At 36.9% G+C, this 18,632-nt stretch overlaps 4 protein-coding genes across 10 annotated transcripts; all 4 read right to left on the bottom strand.

Annotated features, from left to right (window-relative positions):
* Nucleotides 1-14: 14 nt before the first annotated feature.
* On the bottom strand, nt 15-3,712 carry LOC109156022 (serine/threonine-protein kinase PRP4 homolog). Its single transcript, XM_019303795.1, has 3 exons — nt 3,102-3,712; nt 2,301-2,964; nt 15-1,137 (listed from the first exon to the last, which is right to left on the bottom strand). Exons 1-3 carry the CDS (start codon nt 3,428-3,430, stop codon nt 175-177), a joined length of 1,956 nt encoding a protein of 651 aa, XP_019159340.1. The 5' UTR covers nt 3,431-3,712; the 3' UTR covers nt 15-174.
* A 4,506-nt stretch (nt 3,713-8,218) lies between these two features.
* On the bottom strand, nt 8,219-10,696 carry LOC109155621 (homeobox-leucine zipper protein HOX11-like). Of its 3 annotated transcripts, none has more exons than XM_019303241.1 (4): nt 10,212-10,696; nt 9,740-10,072; nt 9,136-9,215; nt 8,219-8,907 (listed from the first exon to the last, which is right to left on the bottom strand). In XM_019303241.1, exons 1-4 carry the CDS (start codon nt 10,560-10,562, stop codon nt 8,532-8,534), a joined length of 1,140 nt encoding a protein of 379 aa, XP_019158786.1. In that variant the 5' UTR covers nt 10,563-10,696; the 3' UTR covers nt 8,219-8,531. The 3 variants fall into 3 exon arrangements, with proteins under 3 accessions (XP_019158786.1, XP_019158788.1, XP_019158787.1); XM_019303243.1 differs by having other exon boundaries at nt 9,136-9,209; XM_019303242.1 differs by having other exon boundaries at nt 9,740-10,071; nt 10,217-10,696.
* Nucleotides 10,697-12,752: 2,056 nt separating this feature from the next.
* On the bottom strand, nt 12,753-15,089 carry LOC109156137. 5 transcript variants are annotated; one of them, XM_019303987.1, is made up of 3 exons: nt 14,863-15,089; nt 13,367-14,457; nt 12,753-13,270 (listed from the first exon to the last, which is right to left on the bottom strand). In XM_019303987.1, the coding sequence occupies exons 1-2, from the start codon at nt 14,969-14,971 to the stop codon at nt 13,388-13,390; spliced, it is 1,179 nt and encodes a 392-aa protein (XP_019159532.1). In that variant the 5' UTR covers nt 14,972-15,089; the 3' UTR covers nt 12,753-13,270; nt 13,367-13,387. The 5 variants fall into 5 exon arrangements, with proteins under 5 accessions (XP_019159532.1, XP_019159531.1, XP_019159528.1 ...); XM_019303986.1 differs by having other exon boundaries at nt 12,753-13,283; nt 13,367-14,713; nt 14,863-14,953; XM_019303983.1 differs by having other exon boundaries at nt 13,367-14,713; nt 14,863-14,953.
* Nucleotides 15,090-17,546: 2,457 nt separating this feature from the next.
* On the bottom strand, nt 17,547-18,398 carry LOC109155646 (probable protein phosphatase 2C 55). The gene has a single exon (XM_019303270.1). It carries the CDS (start codon nt 18,396-18,398, stop codon nt 17,547-17,549), a length of 852 nt encoding a protein of 283 aa, XP_019158815.1.
* Nucleotides 18,399-18,632: the final 234 nt, after the last annotated feature.

The following is an 18,632-nucleotide window of genomic DNA, read 5'->3' as shown; positions in this document are numbered from 1 at the left end:
AAAAGGTGAAAATGTGTAGAAAGAAGAGAAAGGTTCTGAGCCAAATTAGTTAGTTGTTACACGACGATACTCTAATCTTTTTTAACTCTAGAATGTAAACTTAACTAACTTTAAAGTTGAATTAACTGTACCGGTAATGGAGTACGGCAATAGGCTATATAATGTTGGATTGGTTTACCTCCTAGAACGTTTCTGTGGTCGTTTTGAAGAACCTTCCTTCGAATTACTATTAGTTTCCTTTCCACGCTTCTCCGCCGGCGGGGTAGCCGCGGCCTCCCTACTTCTCTTTGACGGCCGCCCAACGCTCCTCTTCGATGGACTGTTCTCCACCACCTTGGCCTCTTTCACCGGCGGCGGCACTCTCCTTTCCTCGGTTCCCGGCTTTCTCTTTTGCTGCACCCTTTTACTACTGCTACTATTATCCACTAACGTATCCTTCGTCGCTGAATTCTTCTTTATCCTCTTCAAGAAGTCAGCGGCGCCTCGTTTCTTGTCTATGCTACTCGTTTCTTCTTCCATTTTCGAAGATTCTGGCTTGTTTGACGGCGCCCCGCCGGATTTTTTCACGTTCGTGGACTGTGAAGCATTGGCCGGGCGACCTTTGGTCGTCCTTCTCATGCTCCTCACACCCGTAACGGGCTTCTCGTTCGGTTTCATCTTCTTTGAGCTATCATCTTCCGGCGGAGTGCTCGGAGAAGACTTGTTAGCGGCCGTCTTCGGGTTGAGTGGGGGTTTCTCGTTTTCTTGCTTGTTACCGGAACCGGCAGCTTTGGCTGAAAAGGAGCTTCTCTTGCGACAGACAACGATGGGGGCTGTAGATTTTTGTTTCACAAGCAAAGAATCTGGTCTTTCCAGTTTAGGTTGTTCGGGCTCAACCTTCGCCGCCGATGATGGCTGTTCGGCTGCTGTTGAGGATCTGTAATTCCTTAGCTCTTTCGTGACAATGTCGCGGTGTTGGTGGGCTGCTCTCCACTCCGGAGATGACTTGGGGAAGAAGACGATGGCATTGTTGAACAGTAGTAAGAGATCCAAGTAGAAACTCATGGGGCAACCCGAATAGAATCCATCGTCAATCCGGGCTTGAACCGTTCCAAAGTCCACGTGTCTCCGGATTATGCTCTTGTACCTCTCTGTTTTCTGCAGGATGGCCATGGTTGGTGTAAATTATCCCATTACTTTGACCCACTACGTTCGCATGCACGACCCACATGCAAATGAACCGACTATTATTTTCTTCCCACTAAACATAAACCATTTTTAAATTTTAAAAATTCAATCATATTAATCTTAAATATTTAATATACTAAAATTAAATAGATTAATTAAGTTACATGAAAAAATAGAAATCCAATTTTTCAAAATGACAATTTTACTTGTACTACAACTATGACTTTTTTGTTTTTTCCTACAACTATGACTTCATAGCATACATATTCAGTTCAAATACAAAAGATTTTTTTTTTTAAATTAAAAAACCACTTTTAATTTGTATCAATTTTTATAAAAATTGTGTCATTTTGTAACAAATATAGTTAAAAATTATTTTTAAGTTACGTCGTGTACTATGATAGACTTCCAATACTTGATATAATCAAATATACTTTTTAAACTATACCTGATACAATTTTAAATTTAGTCATAATTTTATATCATAAATAATTAAATATTAAATTTAGAGAAAATTGTAATTTATGCTCCTCTATAATATGTCAATTATCAATGTCAGTTTTGAATTATTAATGATGTAAATGTTATCCCTCAATTTTTAAAATAGTACATATATTGCCCCTCCAATCCCTCAATTTTTAAAATGGTACATATATTGCCCCTCCAATCCCTCAATTTTTAAAATGATACATATATTCCCCACCAATCCCTCAATTGATAAATTATAGAGGCATAAATTATAATTTTTCTATAAATTTACATTATAGTTATAATAGTACCACTTTCCTTTTAAAAGTATATATAAATTCAGTGGATAAGGACAAAGAGGTGCATGACATTTCAATGCCACATTGCCACCTAGACGTTATAGGACGTATCAAAGGCACTAACGTTATGTTTATACATATTTCTTTTCTTATTTGGTTTTTCTTTATATGTGAAATTCCTCCGACTGTTACCTTAGCTAACCGTTCAAGGTTTCTAACTTTAGTTAAATTACACCATTTTTGTGGATCTTTTAGGTGGGGCCCCAACGGTCAAAATCGATTATAGGAATTCGGCAAAAAGGGTAGAGTTTACTTTTTACTGCTTGCGAAATACCAATTATGAAGTGCGATGCATAGAATCATTACCTGACTATCGAGCCGGCGTTCGAACATTGAGGCATGTTTACGCGATCTGATAATATCTAACAACCCAACAAACGGCTCCGATTTCACCGCGCTCTCCCGTTTTGTTGCTGTGGCGGGAGATGCCGCCGCCGCCGCCGCGGTCGCCACATTTCCTCCATCTCCGCCGCTGAGGTCCGCTCGTTTCCGCCGCTTCTTAGTCAAACTCGCGGTGCTTTGTACGTCGCTGCTCTCCTTCGACGCGCCTACGGAGTCGCGCGTCTCTGCCGCCAACTCGTTTTCGGATTTCCTGTCCTGACTCCGGTTCGACTCCTCGCGTCTATCGGAACTATCGTTGCAGGAGTCCTCCTCCCGGACCGGCTTCGTTTGCGGATCCGGTTTAGTCTCTCCTCCTTCGATCGATAACGGTTCAGCCTTCTCTTCTGTTCCCCTATTCTCCGTCGAATTCGACTCGTTGAAGGACCGGTTCTCACGGTCGGACTCGGTAACAGAAACAGATTTTCCGGATGCCTTCTCCGGCGTCTCTCCGTCACCGTTTTTCTCATCGTTTTCCGATCTCTTTTCCTTTCTATCCTCTTTCAGATCTGGTTTCACGGCGTCGTTTTGGCTCTCCCTTAAACTGTGGTCCCTTTCCTCCTCCATCCGCTTCACTTTCAGCTGCAGCGACCTTTTCAAAACACAGATCAAATCTGTATCAGATCCGTAAACCGTAAACTCGAAAATAACGAAAGAGCATCATTTCCACGTAACAAAAATGCAAAAATAAAATTTAAAAAATTCAAAAAATAGAGGCGATTGATTTACTGGATCGAGAGATCGTAGCGATGGACCTCTTGTTTGAGCTCCGTAACACGGAGCTGCCTCAACTTGTCGAGCCACGGAATATCGATGGCGCCGGCGCCGGCGTCCACATCTACCGCCAATTCGTCGCTGTTCATGAAGCGGCGATGGAGGTCGCCGTATTTCTCTCTGCAAACCTGAGCTGTGAGTAGGTCGGGCAAGGAGGTCCGGGTCCGGAGCTCCATGGCCACGGAGTCCCAGTCCTTGAGCCCGTGCCGCTTCACAGCAAACGCCAACAGCAGCTCTTCCCACGTACTCCATGTGATCTTCTTCGCCTCCGTTAGCTTCGACATGGCAATGCTAATCTAATTATCTTCTCGACAAAATAATAATTATTTCAACAAAACAATACCACATATACTACACATCGAATCAAAGCACGTCGAAGCTTTTGTGAAGGAAGAAAAGGCTAGGGTTTATGAGTGATAGATGTTCGTGAATTGTGTTATGGAATGGGAAAGATGAGAGGAATTCGCTCAGGTTTTGGTCCGCGCAGCGTTTGTAGATGTTATATTTAACGTGGGCGTGCGAAGAACGGAAGCTAAAACCAGAAAGTATATATTGGAGAGGAGATGGGAGATGAGTATGCCAAGGCCCAAAAACCCCTTATAGACTCTGTATGCCTACGTGGCTTGTCGACGGATTAATTGATAATTTAAATTTAAATTTAAATTTAAATTCCCCTTTTAAAAATATTTCCTAATGTAACACACAATTAATCGATCACAATACATCAAATCAATGCGGATACGGACAATGGTTCAGTAGATAATATTTGATAAAAGAGATCAAGGTTCAAACTTTGGAAGCGACAATGTGGATTATATCCAAATTGAACAGATCTCTTGTATGCACCGCCATTTGACCATGAAAAAAATCAAACTTACTCTCTCTCCTCCACATAAGCATTGCCTCCTCAAAAATCACCCCAAAAACTATTATTGTGGTTGCCCTTACTAATTAGATTATTGAGTCAGTTATGTTGTTCTATAATCTCATCAAGGGCGTACTCCGACATATGATATCTTGTATGGCACAGAGAACATAAGAAGTAATGTATGTGAATGATCTTGTAGTCTAATGGCATGAAGTCGTTCTCCCAAATGAGAGGTCATCGGTTTGAGTCCAAGTGGGATGGCGGTATTGACTCTTTAATATGTTGATAAAGTAGCTATGAATATATACTTATATTGTAAAGAGTCACTAATACTTAAAAAAAAAAAAAAAAAAAAGTAATGTATTAAGTGCTTAAAAAGAATATTACCATTTGTAGAACTCTCTTGCATCTTTGTATCAATTCTTATATTGTGGACTATGGTCCACCATACACAGTGTGGACCTTATTCAAAATGTGTTTACAATTAAAATTTGACATATCTTCCGTTAACAAATTGTGTACATGTTACAGTTAACATTATATGTAATTTCACATTATTTATAAATATATATTAAATTAACTACAAGTAGATAATATGAATTATAATACATAATATGCATATTTGGATTCTGATTCATGATGTAATTTGCGGTATCAAGTTGCTTGTGTTACATGGCCAAAAAATGTGGTCCAATAACAAGTCGGTCCGGCTGCCTGGTTGTTTTTAGGCGTTTTAAGGTTATTGTTTGTTCTAAAAAACAGTATAAGTGCCAGGATGTTAGGAAAATCAAATTATGAGACAATACGATAAAGGGCCATCTAAGTATTTTTTATTCTATTGATACGAAGGCCCATCTAAGTCTAGCTTTTGTTTAGTCTGGTGGAGTTTTTGTATTTTAATAAACTCAACCCAATATTGTAAGGCTACAATGGCCTTGGGTATTCAGACCGGCAAATTATTCAATCGTTATGCTGTGCATCCGTATGCACCATGCATGGTGCATACGGATGCCAAAACGACGTCATTTTATTAAAAAACGCATGTCTCTCCTTTAAAAAAAATTCAGGTTCGATTCCCAGCAACAACATTATATTGTTCATTCATTCTGGAATTTTAGTTCATAGATTATGGAATTATAGTTCATTGATTATGGAATTATAGTTCATCGATTATGGAATTGTAGTTCATCGATTTTGAAATTTTAGTTTATAGATTATGGAATTTTAGTTCATTCATTCTGGAATTTTTAGTTCATAGATTAGATTATGGAAATATAGTTCATCGATTATGGAAATATAGTTCATCGATTATGAAATTTTAGTTCATATGTTGTTGCTGGGAATCAAACCTGATTTTTTTTTTTAAGGGGAGACGCGCGTTTTATTAAAACGACGTCGTTTTTGCATCCGTATGCACCATGCATGGTGCATACGGATGCACAGCATAATTGTAACAGCGGTGTGCACCACGGTCCAAAACGACGTCGTTGAATATTATAAGTTAAGAATAATTGACTGTAGAAGTTAAAATAATGTATATTATGTTTTAAAATAATGTACATTATAAATTATAAAAATGTGTGTTGCAGTGGGTCACGTAAAAAAATAACGTGAAATGACGTCGTTTTTGAACCTTAGTCTACGCAATAACTATTCATTTAGACCAACCCCATCAATGAATTTTGAAGTGATTTTTTCAGAAATAAAAATTGATGGGTAGTTTTTTCACGGTTGGGGATGATGTTTTTAGAGAGTTTTTCCTCTTACTAATTATTTTTTTATTTTTATTTTTTTTGGAACCCATCAATCAATTAATAATAAAAATGTAAAAGGTTTTGCAAGCGCGCCAGTCTCACAGTCGCACTTGCCGCTCCCAACTAGCACGTGCAGTAATAGTACTGTGTTTATTTTTTCTATTTAATTTTTTTGGTCTAATTCTTTTTCTTTCTTTTCTCTTCCCTCTCTTTCCTAGTTGGAACTATCTCATTGTTGAGATTGCACTAACAATAATAATAAAAAAATAAAAAAATAAAAAATTAAATGAGTTGTTAGGCAATGAATATTTGGTATTATATTGCATCAAATATATTCATAGAGAGATTAATAATACCAAAGATATGAGATTAGAAAGCAACTCCACCATTTTACCTCTTAATTGGACCGATTTGGTGCAAATAGAGATTAGCTTAAGTTGTACAAATTTAAAAGTATCTTTTACAATTAGAGTCTGCTCAGGACATCTCGTGGTCTGATCAACAAAAAAAAAAAATAACTTCATCTAAGTTAATCAAGTTGTTAATTTGATAATCATAAAATTCTAATTTTTGCTCTTAGTGGAAGTAACCTATTAACTTTTTTTTTTTTATTTTTAATTTGAACTTATCAGCCCTTTGACTGATATTTAATTTTTGAAAGTATGAACTAAAAGAAAAAAATTAATATTAACATTCTATATACACACGTTAATAGGATGACTTTCTTTGGAGAATTATTACAAGTAACAGTAGCCATCTGAACATCATGGCCCATCTCAGTTCAATTCAATCTTTGAATATGGTTAAGAGCTTCCTCAATTTATTTGCACAAATTTCAAGATGTGAAGTAGGAAAAAAAAAAGATGGAGGAAAAAAAAAACAGTTTTCAAAGAGAGAATAAAAAAGCTATGTTAACGCGCCTGACTTGACGCTTTTAGTGTGCTTCACGCGCGTCAGAGAAGTCTGTTATTTTTTCTGAGTGGGACTTACTTTTTATCTAAAAACGGTTCTCCTGCAACAACTCAATACCTTCCCTTCGCTCTCCCTCTCTCCTCTACATAAGCATTACAACCTGCAAAAACCATCTAAAATTCAATAATCAGACCAAAAAGTTATTTCAATATTGTTTAATTATTTTTCTCATTAATTAATATGTATTTGAGAATGTATACTAAATAAACTCTACTTGTTTATGTTTGTCTTCTTATTTATTAGATAAGTACTTCTTGGTTGCGGCAACTTAAATCAATTTAATCAGATAATTGATTGAATAAATGAGTAATCACAAAATTTCAAGTTCGACTAAAATCACAGAGTCTAAATAGTCTAAGATACCAAGCTAGATTACTTGATCATTGGGCTTGACTTAAATTTTGGCCATTTCTTGTAGCGAACGAGTAACATCATTGCATTTTGATTTTTGTTTTAAATATAGATTTGATTTAGATCGCATATATTTCCAGTCAAATAGTCCATATAAACCTTTTCTCAAGCAAGCACTGCACGCCCTTCATCATCATAATATATACCTAAGTTGAGTCCAAGTCTTTTGAAGGATATCATTGAAAATCCACTGCACCTGCATTAAGCACATGCACCTTAGCTTGGACCACCCGACCATACGATATTTCCTCGAAATTATTTGAAAACAATTCCTCAAACCCACCACCGCTACTGCGCTACATATATTAATGTCACCACATCCATGTCTATACATCAATTAATGAAAATTAGGCCCGCGTCAGCTCAGTTAGTCACAGGAGTAAAGTTTAGGAACAATAATTTGGGATCGAGTCTCACAGCGATAGTGTGGGAGCAATCTCTTAAAGAGCAGGGGACTCTATGTGCGCAGTAAACAACGGCAGTGTAGGAGCAACCTCTTAAAGAGCAGGGGACTCTGTGTGCAGTAAACAAATGTCTAGTCTCTGTGTTCAACGACTTATATAAGTTTGAACTTTGTGTGCGCAGTAAACAAATATCTAGTCTCTGTGTTCAATGACTTATATAAGTTTGAACTTCAAATTCAAGAGTTTTTTTACTGCTTCAGTCCGAGAAACGAGTAAAGGAAGTAATTGTAGAATGTATCTTAACTGGTCTACGTACTCCCAAATGCTTGTAAACTTGTGCAAACACCAAGGCAAAATTTATACCTCATTTTTTAAATAGGCTTATATACATATACTACGTACCTACCTTGCCTAGGTAGCAATCTAAACGTAATGGCGGGCAAGTGTTTGGGAATTGTTGGATAGAAGACTCACCAAGTCTATTTTTTCTGATTGCATGAATACAACTGTGTATTTATATATTAAAATTCTATATAACGCATATAACATATTCATAACCATGTAGACATACTATACAAAAATTGATAGAATGACATAAGTTAAATATTTAAAGTCATCGAAATCAAATTATATATCTATAAGCATCTTCATACACAAAATAAATAAATAGCACCAAAATTGAATTTATGTTTTCTCTCATACATCACACTATGAGAGGAGCCATAGTTTAATTACTATTGTACTATGATATAGGAATGAAACTAATTTAATTTAACCTATTACATACGTTCAAATGATCAAATCCAACATGAAACCAACTGTACATACATACAAACTCCAATATTAATGAAGATGTTTTAGGGTAATGGTAAATTGCAAGTCTATAGATTAAAATATATTTTTGAGCTCACGAATTCAATTTTGAGCTCTTTATTTCAGAATTTACCTCCTTGTGATCAATATTTTATCCATATATTCAAGAAGGTGCATGATTATGGCTAGTGGTGAATGGGAAACTTCCTTTCCTAGTAAGAAATGGAATGGCTTTGGGGATAGACTCGGGATTGGTAACGGTGGCAACCATAGCAGTGGCGGTGGGATGGGAATCGGAAATTGTTGCGATAGCGGTGGTGACAGTGGCGGTGGTTGTAGTGGTGGTGGTGGTCGCCACCTTTTCACAAGAAGGACACATGGTAAGAGTGGTGGCAGGAAGATTCGAGTAAAATGGATTACAAGTCTTTAAAGCTCTTAGCTCTTGCAATTCTTTGTGAAGTCTTTTGTTCTCTTCCGTTAGTGTCTCGCAACATCTCTTTAGGTAGTCACAATCAATCTCCGTTTGCTTCAACTTCGTCCTACAATTATTCCCAAACATATATATTATTAATTAAATCACGTATAGTCTAATTTTTTCTTTTGAACACTTTCAATTGGTTATGAAAATAGTAACGAAAGGTTATGATTCTTGATCGAATACTCAAAAGTGTTAAAAAAAATGTTATTTATAACCTATAATTCTAGGGTTTTGACTATTTCTAATTGTGATTCATTTCAAGCATGTTTATGAACACTTTAGTACGTACCTGGCTCTTCGGTTTTGAAACCAGACTTCAACTTGACGAGGTCGAAGGTTTAGTTGTTTAGCAAGTGCAAGTTTCTGTTTCTGACAATATAACAAAATCAGTCAATTTATGAATGCATGAAACATTAAAATTTGTAAGGTTTTGGATATAACTTTGTGTATGCAACAAATATATTTTTACAAAGCCAAAACATATTTATTTTTTAAATGAGGAAAAAATATATAGTCACTATCTAAGAATATATACTGCATCTGATAGAGAATTGAATATACTCGATCTTTGACACTTTTTACACTCAGGATCTCGGGTACGAGTAGCCACTAAACCCAAATCATTTCCCAACCTGAACCGATCAGAGTGCGGCATTTGGTCAAGGAGGACTTTTGACTATCTTACTATAGTCTTATTAGGCTAGGGAACCTCCGATCTCACGCCACTTATGGAGCCTAATAATTCCAAGCAAGGGCAGAAACCCTGTCCAATCTTGTACTTGATACGCATTCATAATAGACGCTTATATTTACCACATCAACATAAATTCTCTTATATATGAATCATACAAAAAAGATAAATTGTACTAAAAAGATATCAATTTTTAACGTACCGGGTTGAGAGTGTGGTTTTCTTTGAAGCTTTCTTCAAGAAAAGCCGACTGCTGTTTGGAAAGCCTGAGCTTTTTCCGAGCATTATTAACGCCGCCGTTATTCTCATCCTCATCGCTGGCTCTAGAAGACGCCCTCTCCGCCTCTCCGGCGGCTTCACAGATTGATAGCATACCACTCCCACCGCGTTTGAAAATGCTAGCAGACTCCATACAGAACGAAGACGACACCTCCTCCGTCGCCGCCGCCGCCGTCTTAGGCAACCTGCTCACGTCGAATCCCCTCGCCGTCGTCTGCAGCTCCATATTCCCCGACGACCCATTCTCTGAACTCCCTACACACGTCATAACTATATGTAAAAATCTGAAAAAAAAAATTGGTAAATCTGCTTGTTTTTATGCCGTTTAAAGTTCAACTCTCAGCAGGAGGACCTGTCTATTGGCCTTCTTAATTAACCCAAAAAAAATGATAATAATTACCAGAAGACCAAGGAAAGGGATGATGGCGAGAAACAGGAACAGGAGCGAGAGGTAGAAGATCGAGCTGAAGAGAAGCTCTGGGCACTAAAGCTCTGCAATTATGGCCTTCTTCTTCTTCTTCTTCCTCCGACGCAATCTGATCGTCGTCGTCGTTGGATATACGATCGTCGGAATCGTTTTGCTTAGGCTTTCGAGTATTTCCAGGTTGCTCAATGTCCGATAAGATGCCCAAAGCCATGCAGAAATTCAGACCATCTTTCTTAGTAGTGGCGGCGGTACGAGGACGATGATTGTGGTGGTCTTCTGGTTTGGACGATGAATCTCCTAAGCTCAATCCCAGCTCCATATTTCATATCATGTAAAACAGATCTTCAAGAAAACAAGAAGAGAGAGAGAGAGAGAGAGAGAGAGAGAGAGAGATACTATACGGAGGAAATGACTTTTTGGATTGAAGCAATTTAGAGTCATTATATATGTGCCTCTGGTTTCTATCGTATTTGTTACTCCATATTTAAAATATATTTATTGCTCTATTTTTATTTTTATTTTTTTGTGAAAATATTTATTGCTCTATATGTATACTTAATAATCTCAACTTTGTCAGATTAACCATAAATTCACAGAACTCCATCTTACAGCTACCGGAAAGGTAAATCACGAATGGCGCAATCAATCAACGGTTAGATACCAATTTTTACAAACGCACAAAATATTTCGTCCACACTTATATTGTTATTTTTAAAAAATATATATACATATGGTCCGACTTTCCAAAATATATACTTCTATAAGAACGTGTGTGTGGATCAATTTTTGAATTTTTGTGATCTCGTTCTTGTAACTAATGATATAATAAAATTTATAATACTGCACCAAATTGATATTTTTAAAAATATAAATGATTTCAATATATTTATACAATATTTTCTTTGATAGTTGCATTTTGTATTCTATGCTAAAGCAGGAATGATAATGTCTGGTCAAACAAAATATGGTCCCCATTGGTATAAATCATTGACCATGTTTCTGGTCATCATTATGTCACATATTCCATACAATTTGGTCCTTTTTTTTGTTTAACGATGTAAACTATAGCACTAGATGAACATAGCTTCTGTATAATAATTTGTAAATAATACAAAATAAGTAAACTATATTAAGAAAATTATGTGTAATGAACTCAACTGAAATAGTGCCTGCAAGAATCGAATTCATGAACTTCATTGAAGATGTTTATGTTCATCACTATGTCACATATTTCATACAGTTTGGTCCTTCTACATCTATACTTGCTAGCTTTAAATTATTTTTGACTGGGAAAATCAATAATCAATAATTAAATATAAAAACAGAGTATTCGAAATTTGGTTTGAATTAGTTTTTAATTAAAATATTAATAGATCAAATTAATGAATTAAGTTCAGTTCTTCAAAAATTAATACATCAAATTAAATTCGATATTTTAATTAATTTTATACTTGATAAAATTATATTTTTAATTAACAATAATTTTAGGGACCTAAGCATTCTTATAGTCTTTTTTGTAAAGAGCAATTATCATTGATGATGAGAAGTGGCATGATCTCTGCTCACTTAGCTCCCCACATCATTATGTAACTTTGCCCTCATACCAACCCTCTTCACACTGAACTATGCTATATTGAGCAGTGAACAAAACATATCATGATGCATGTAATTTTATATATTCATCAAATATTATGTTTAATTCTCGACTTTAATAATCCTTAATTTAATCAGTCTGGTTGACATGAGTGATCGTGCACTCTCATCCCTTAAGAAAGGTCGAGAGTTCAAATCTCATCTATTATGGAAAAATCAATCTGTCCAGCGCTTTGCCCATTAATTGGACTGGCCCAGTACGAATGAAGATTAGTCTGAGTATGATACGGACTTAAAGGTGCCTCCTACAGTTAGGACATACTCAGAGCACAGATAAAAATAATAATTTTGCATAATTTAGATAATATAATTCATATTTTATACTTTACCTATATCATTCCCTATGTAACAAGATTCCTATTTCCTCAAACAAAATTTATCTCATGAATCAGACGTGTTTGGTAAATAGCTGTTAGCTGATTTGATTAATAGGTTTGACTAGTTAATAGCATTAGCTAATTGTAGAAAGATATTTGGTAAATTAACTATTAGTTGTTAGCTGATTACATGCAAAATGACTTTCTAAAAACGCTAATCGAAAAAGCTACTTTGAGTAGTAACTTTTTAAATTTTAACGTTCTGGAGCAATAAGTTGTTACAAAACGCTAATTAACCAACCACTTATATTGATTGTTTAACCAAGTCAAACAGCTAATAATGGTCAAATAAGTCAAAATTGACTGATAAACTAACTATGTTACCAAACAGGCCTGCGTAACATAGGACTAAATTTGAAAAACACACCAAAATCAATGACTAATCAAAACATTAACTCATACAAAATACAATAATGTTTAACAATGGATAAACAGGAGATTGCTTTCATGCCTGGGAGCTTCATAGGACAAAGCAAAAGTGAACTCCACATCTGTTTGGGTTTTATTAGCAATTATGAACTTGGATTCACTCTTGGATTATGCCACATTGCACTTATGATTATATCTACATAAATCCTTATCACTCATCCCTTCACTCCATCAAAATGTTGTCATCACAATAATGTTGTCTTCAACAAAATATAAACAGACCACAATAATGAAACATAGATCATATTTTCGGGAAATGACCAGTAAACAACAACATAGTATTACCTTTCCCTGTAAATTATAGTTTCCACATGTTATTTGAGGTTGTAAACATAGGAAAACATGGCACAGCGATCGAAAAGTTGATCGATAAAGAGCATGAAAATAAGGTACAGAGGCTGCAAATCTGCAGATACCATCTTTCTTTCTTCAAGCTAACATACATTTCAAGGAACTAGAGAGCGGGGAACCTGATTGGGCAACTAACGCCAAGTCCATTCCGAGGAATGAAGGATGGATTGAAGCTACACGCCTACACCATCTGTTGTCTTCCTCGAGTTCGAACTGCCTGGATTTAACGGCTGAACTTAATGAATCGAAATGATCATGTATTTCAGCAATGAGATTTTATTCAAGGATCGAACAAGAACTGTAAAGCATTTACCTTTTTATCGATTGAAAGTCATTAATTTAATCTTCTTCTCCTGGTTTCACGAGAAACTAGAGTGTCAATGTCTGAAAGCCTCAATAAACTAAGTCTTCTTTGAGAAGAAGAAGACGAAGAAGCAGGGCGAACGTGCATATTAATTTCAGCAAGAGTAGCTGTTATTAGGTTTTCCAATCGTGTAACGGAATCAGAAACGTCACTTGCTCGGGAAGATGAAGGAATTGATGCAGGAGAGTTTATCACATCATCACCAATCGGTAAAACCGGTGCACTGATTCTTTGTTGGCTCGGGCCAGTACTTGGTGCAAAGTCCTCGAATATTCTCTGTCCATTATTATTATCTCCTTGTGTTGACAAGGAAGCGGGATTTTCCGATAACACTCTCACACGCACACGGGAAAACACCGGGCTATTGCTATTTGGATTTTGAGAACCCGTAATGGAACTAACATTAGAACCATGCTGATCACCCAATCCCATGGTAGCCCTAATTCGCCCGAGCGCTTGTGCAACCCGAATATGAGACAAGCCCCGGCTCCCACGCCGTTGCCTAACGCTCTCAACCCGTTGTGCTTTTGGCCTCGGAGGTATCTTCAAACCGGACTCCAATTCTTTCTCGTAGTTCCAATTTCCATTACCGTAAATAGGAATAACAGTGGCATCCGTCACCTCTCCTTTGCAAACCGGGCACTCCTTCATCGTGGAATAAACATAGGGCAACTGAAAAAAGCACATCCAACAATACAAGTGACCACAACACGTCAAAACAGGCTCCCGGGCCATCTCTAAGCATATATTACAATCGAAAAATCCCTGAGCATCATCCTTCTCAACCTTCCCCGCCTCAGAATCCATCGCTAACGCCTTCGCCACCAAATGGCTACTGTCCCTTTTGCATCCTCTCCCCGGAACCACATTCGTTCCCGCCACATCCCCGCTACCTTCTACATAAACATTCTCTTCAACTAACACGTTATTTACTCCCACAGAATTTCTAGCCTGACGCCAAGTATTACGTGCCCTAACTCGAGCCGTGACAGCCTCCAGCTGTCTGATTCTCTCCTCTATTAGATTATCATGGGCAGTTCCTAAATCATTCAAGAAAGAATCAATTCTCTCCCCTATTCTATTATAAGCAGTCTGTAAATCATTCAAGAAATACCCAAATCCTAAAACTGGATCAGAAGGCGGTGCCGGGTCGGACGGGTCGTGGTTCATATCAAGATCCGTCATCATACCATCCAAAGAATTATCACCCATTTTCCCCAGACCCTCAACAATGCCTAACTTCCCCAACACACGGTCTTGAATCAAAGTAGAGTTTCACAAATCACAAGCCAAGAGCTGAAAATTTGTTTAAAAATTGAATCTTTACGAATTAATTTAGAATTCCACATATAAAAGCATCAAATAATCACACACATAACAATATAACATTCCAGATTTTCAGAATTTCAGTCATTGATCGAGATAGATAAAACTGAATGATCAACCTGCATGAAGGATGAGATTTTTGGCTTCTGAGCGAAGAAAATCCAAGGCTCCATGGTTTCTTGGGGTTGTGGAGACGATTTTAGAGAGAGAAAAGGTGTTTAATCGCATCACGCATCTGAATTCTGAAAGAAGAGAGTGCTCAAACTTTTGCACTTTGCAGCTTTGGCGCAAGGTTGGACCACGGGGCCTGTGGAAGGCTGGAAGCACACGAGGATTCAAAGCCGTGTAGTTTAATGCACCATAAATTTATTTAAATGCTAAATAATAAATATAGTGTCCGGTCGAGTTCTCGTGAGTTGCGTCACGATCACGGTTCGGTTCATTCGAACCGATTAGCATTTTAATGATAATGATTATTTCTACACATTGTTTCACCCCTAATATAGTAATATCATTTCTTAATGTCAATCAATTCCACCTGGTCAGGGCTAGTACCTCGGTCCCTTGGTCAAGGTACTAGGAGTCTAGGACTTAGGCAAAGGTTGGTTCACTTGGTTGAAACTAGGATTCAAATCGGGGCCAATTAATTAATTCTACTGATTTAGGTACGAGGATTTGATGTTATTAGGACATGCCCTGGTTGAGATGAGGAAGGTAAGGTAAGGGAGGGGAATCCTTAATCAAGATATTAGGGGAAGAACATGGTGGTAATTCGGGATGTTATTCTTACAATAGTGTTCGTCTGCACAAGGCAGTAATTCGCGACGTTATTTATATAATAGTGTTGGTTAATCAGCAACCTATATTTAAAACACATGATTAGTTTAAAAGTCGACTCACTTTTTCATATCTGTGATTTACATCCTCTTACCTACTCTGTCAAATCGAGATCTGGGGGCCCTTGAAATTAGAGATTCAATCTTTTGGGAGAAGTATATAATGTTCTAAACAAATCAATGTTACACCATACATGTAATTATTCTTAACACTCTCGAAATCCAAAACTTCAACAATTATTGTTGATTTTATGGCTACGTGGTAACCCATCGACGAACCAACAAAACTGTAAAACAATGAGAAAAATGTAAGAATGAATTGAAAGAGTTGGATCCTTTACATTTTGACCCGGGGTATTGTATTTATACATGCTTAAGTCGTAGGGAGAATGAAAGAATTGAAAAGACTTTACAAATTTGAGCTTTGGAAACCTGCCTAAACTAATTCAAGCCTTACTCCCAAAGTTATGAGATTTCTTTTCTAATATGAAAAAGGAAAGTACCCCTTAGAAAGAAAAAAATCCTAGAGAGTCACCGAAATAAAGCATTTCATATGTTGGGCCTAGTGATCCACCACCTTTTGCAGATCGATTACTGTCTTTACCCGACCATCTAAGTGGGGCTCGCGACTGGATAGCCTACCCGACTGGGTACCATACACGGGATATCCAACAATTATAATAAAAGAAAGAGTTAATTCCACTAAAGATCCATTCTCTTTGGTGGCAATTTCAAATTTAGTCTCAGATTATCATTTTTGCCATTTAGCATTCCAGATTATCATTTTTTGGACACTTTTAGTCATTCTCATGATTTTTTCTATTTTTCGTAAAGACATTTTTGTCTTTTCATATTTTTATTTTGTTTTTTTTTTTTTGGTTTTTTTTTTTTTTTTTTTTTTTTTTGTTTCAGCCGGTTTAATTGGTTTAGAACTTTAGGTAACCTCTGATTTTTAGTAACCATATTTTTCAACCGATTTTTAGTAAAGTCGTAAACCAATTAAACCGGTTGAAACCGGAAAATAACAAAAGAAAAATATAAATAGACAAAAATGCCCTTACTAAAAATAGAAAAAGTTATGAGAATGACTAAAAGTGTCCAAAAAAGATAGTCTGGGATGTTAAATGATAAAAATAATAATGTGAAACTAAATTTGAAATTACCACCAACAACAAAGGACCTCTGGTGGAATTAACTCTAAAAGAAATTAATAATGATAATATCCCATGAAAGTAGGGAACTAGTATGTAAACTTCTTAAATTAACAATATATATATTAAAACAAAAGTGACATTTTCCTGTTCATTGTAGATAAAAAAATTTAGTTTAAATACTTAACAAAATTAAATTACCTTAAATTTAGTATATAGAATCACTACATATGATTTCCATATATAACTCATAACCTTAATTAATTTGTATACATTAATTAAGTAGTGGATTAGTGGACTACTAAAAATATTAATCATATTAACACTACTAATAATACTATTATTAGGGTTAATAATAATATTAATATATTATGGTTAATAATAATTAATATTAATATATTTCGTTTACTTTTTAAGTAGCAATTCTTTCTTAATATAATTTAATGAGATAGAGTTTTCCATCTTAGTTGTTGTCTTTATTTGTTAGTGTTTAATTGCAATATGTTAGATCTATAAGTTGGCCTACTTTATAATTTAAAAATTATAAAAAAATAATAACGGGTGATGCAAACTTAATAATTAAATATAATAATTATTTTAAAAAAGAAGAATAAACAAATAAATAACTTTACAATTAGTCATGCAGTGAATTAATGTTAATAAACAATTTATTAACGTTGAATATTCAATTAACTTTACTTAATAGTCTATGAATAATGGACAATAACTAGTTCAAGAATAAAGAAACAAATAATAAGCCAATAACTGTACAGTATACTGCAATTAATTACTATGAGAAAAATAAAGAAAATACGTTTATGATATGATTCTTGAAAACCCTTCATGTTGATCCGCTTCTTCAACGTATGCGACAACCACAGTTACATCATCGTACTTGCCGCCGACGTGCAACCTTCCGGCTCTCCACGCCTCCACCGCAAACGGAGTATCCGCGTCCTCACTCCTCCCTTTCTCATAAGCGTACGCCGCTATCTTCCTGGCTAACTTTCCCGGCGGCGGCGGCGCTCCGCCGACGAACCAAACCTCGTCCACCAGCCTCTCCAGCTCCTTCTCGTACACGTTGTCGAACAATCCGTCAGTTCCCATCACTATCACGTCCCCGAGGCGCACCCCGACCGTCAAACTCTGCGCCACCGACGGATTATCGCACGTTGTCCCCAGTTGATACGGGAAGTTGAACTCCCGCTGCTGGACTGGGGACCTGTACACCACCGCGCCGCCGCGTACGACGACGAACCCGCTGTCTCCGACGTTAACGGCCTCGACGGAGCCGTTAACTAACGTCAACACACACGCCGTCGAGGAGCCTTCCGCGACCGTGTTACAAAACGCGTCGTGCAAGGCGCGCGTGGGGTTTACGCTGCCGGTATTCTCTACCTGATAACGGACGGAAATCTCGGCGTTGGACATGAGTGCTCGGGAATACTCGCCGGCGTCAATGCCGATCTGGGACCACCCGCCGACGCCGTCAGCGACGCCGATGGTCTGCGCGCTGGCGCAGACGAAGTGCGCGTCTTCTCCGAGGGGCCTCGCAAGGTTTTCTTTGGGTTTGTAGAACGCGCCGGCCGCCACCATCTTGGTGGTGCTCCGCCTAGTCAAGCGTTGGCCGGCGAGGGTTTCAAGGAGATACCGATGTACTAACGCCATATATTTCTCAGAGAGATCGATCAAAGTAGGATTCTTCAATGAATCAATTCTTTCCCTGCTTTAATTTATAGGATACGAAGTATTCGAGGACTTTCCTAAATTCACTATATTATTACATGTTTCTTACATTCAAATTTGGACGTGTAATATATCCACATTAATTAATTGAATTTCTGTACTTTAGGAAATTAATTAAACTGCCTAATTTCAACCATAGATACAAAATAAATTACC

This window comes from Ipomoea nil, unplaced genomic scaffold (assembly GCF_001879475.1).
Source record: "Ipomoea nil cultivar Tokyo-kokei standard unplaced genomic scaffold, Asagao_1.1 scaffold2704, whole genome shotgun sequence".
NCBI classification, from domain to species: Eukaryota; Viridiplantae; Streptophyta; class Magnoliopsida; order Solanales; family Convolvulaceae; genus Ipomoea; species Ipomoea nil.
Note: the sequence above shows the minus strand (reverse complement) of the source record. Positions and strands in the feature narration are given on the sequence as shown.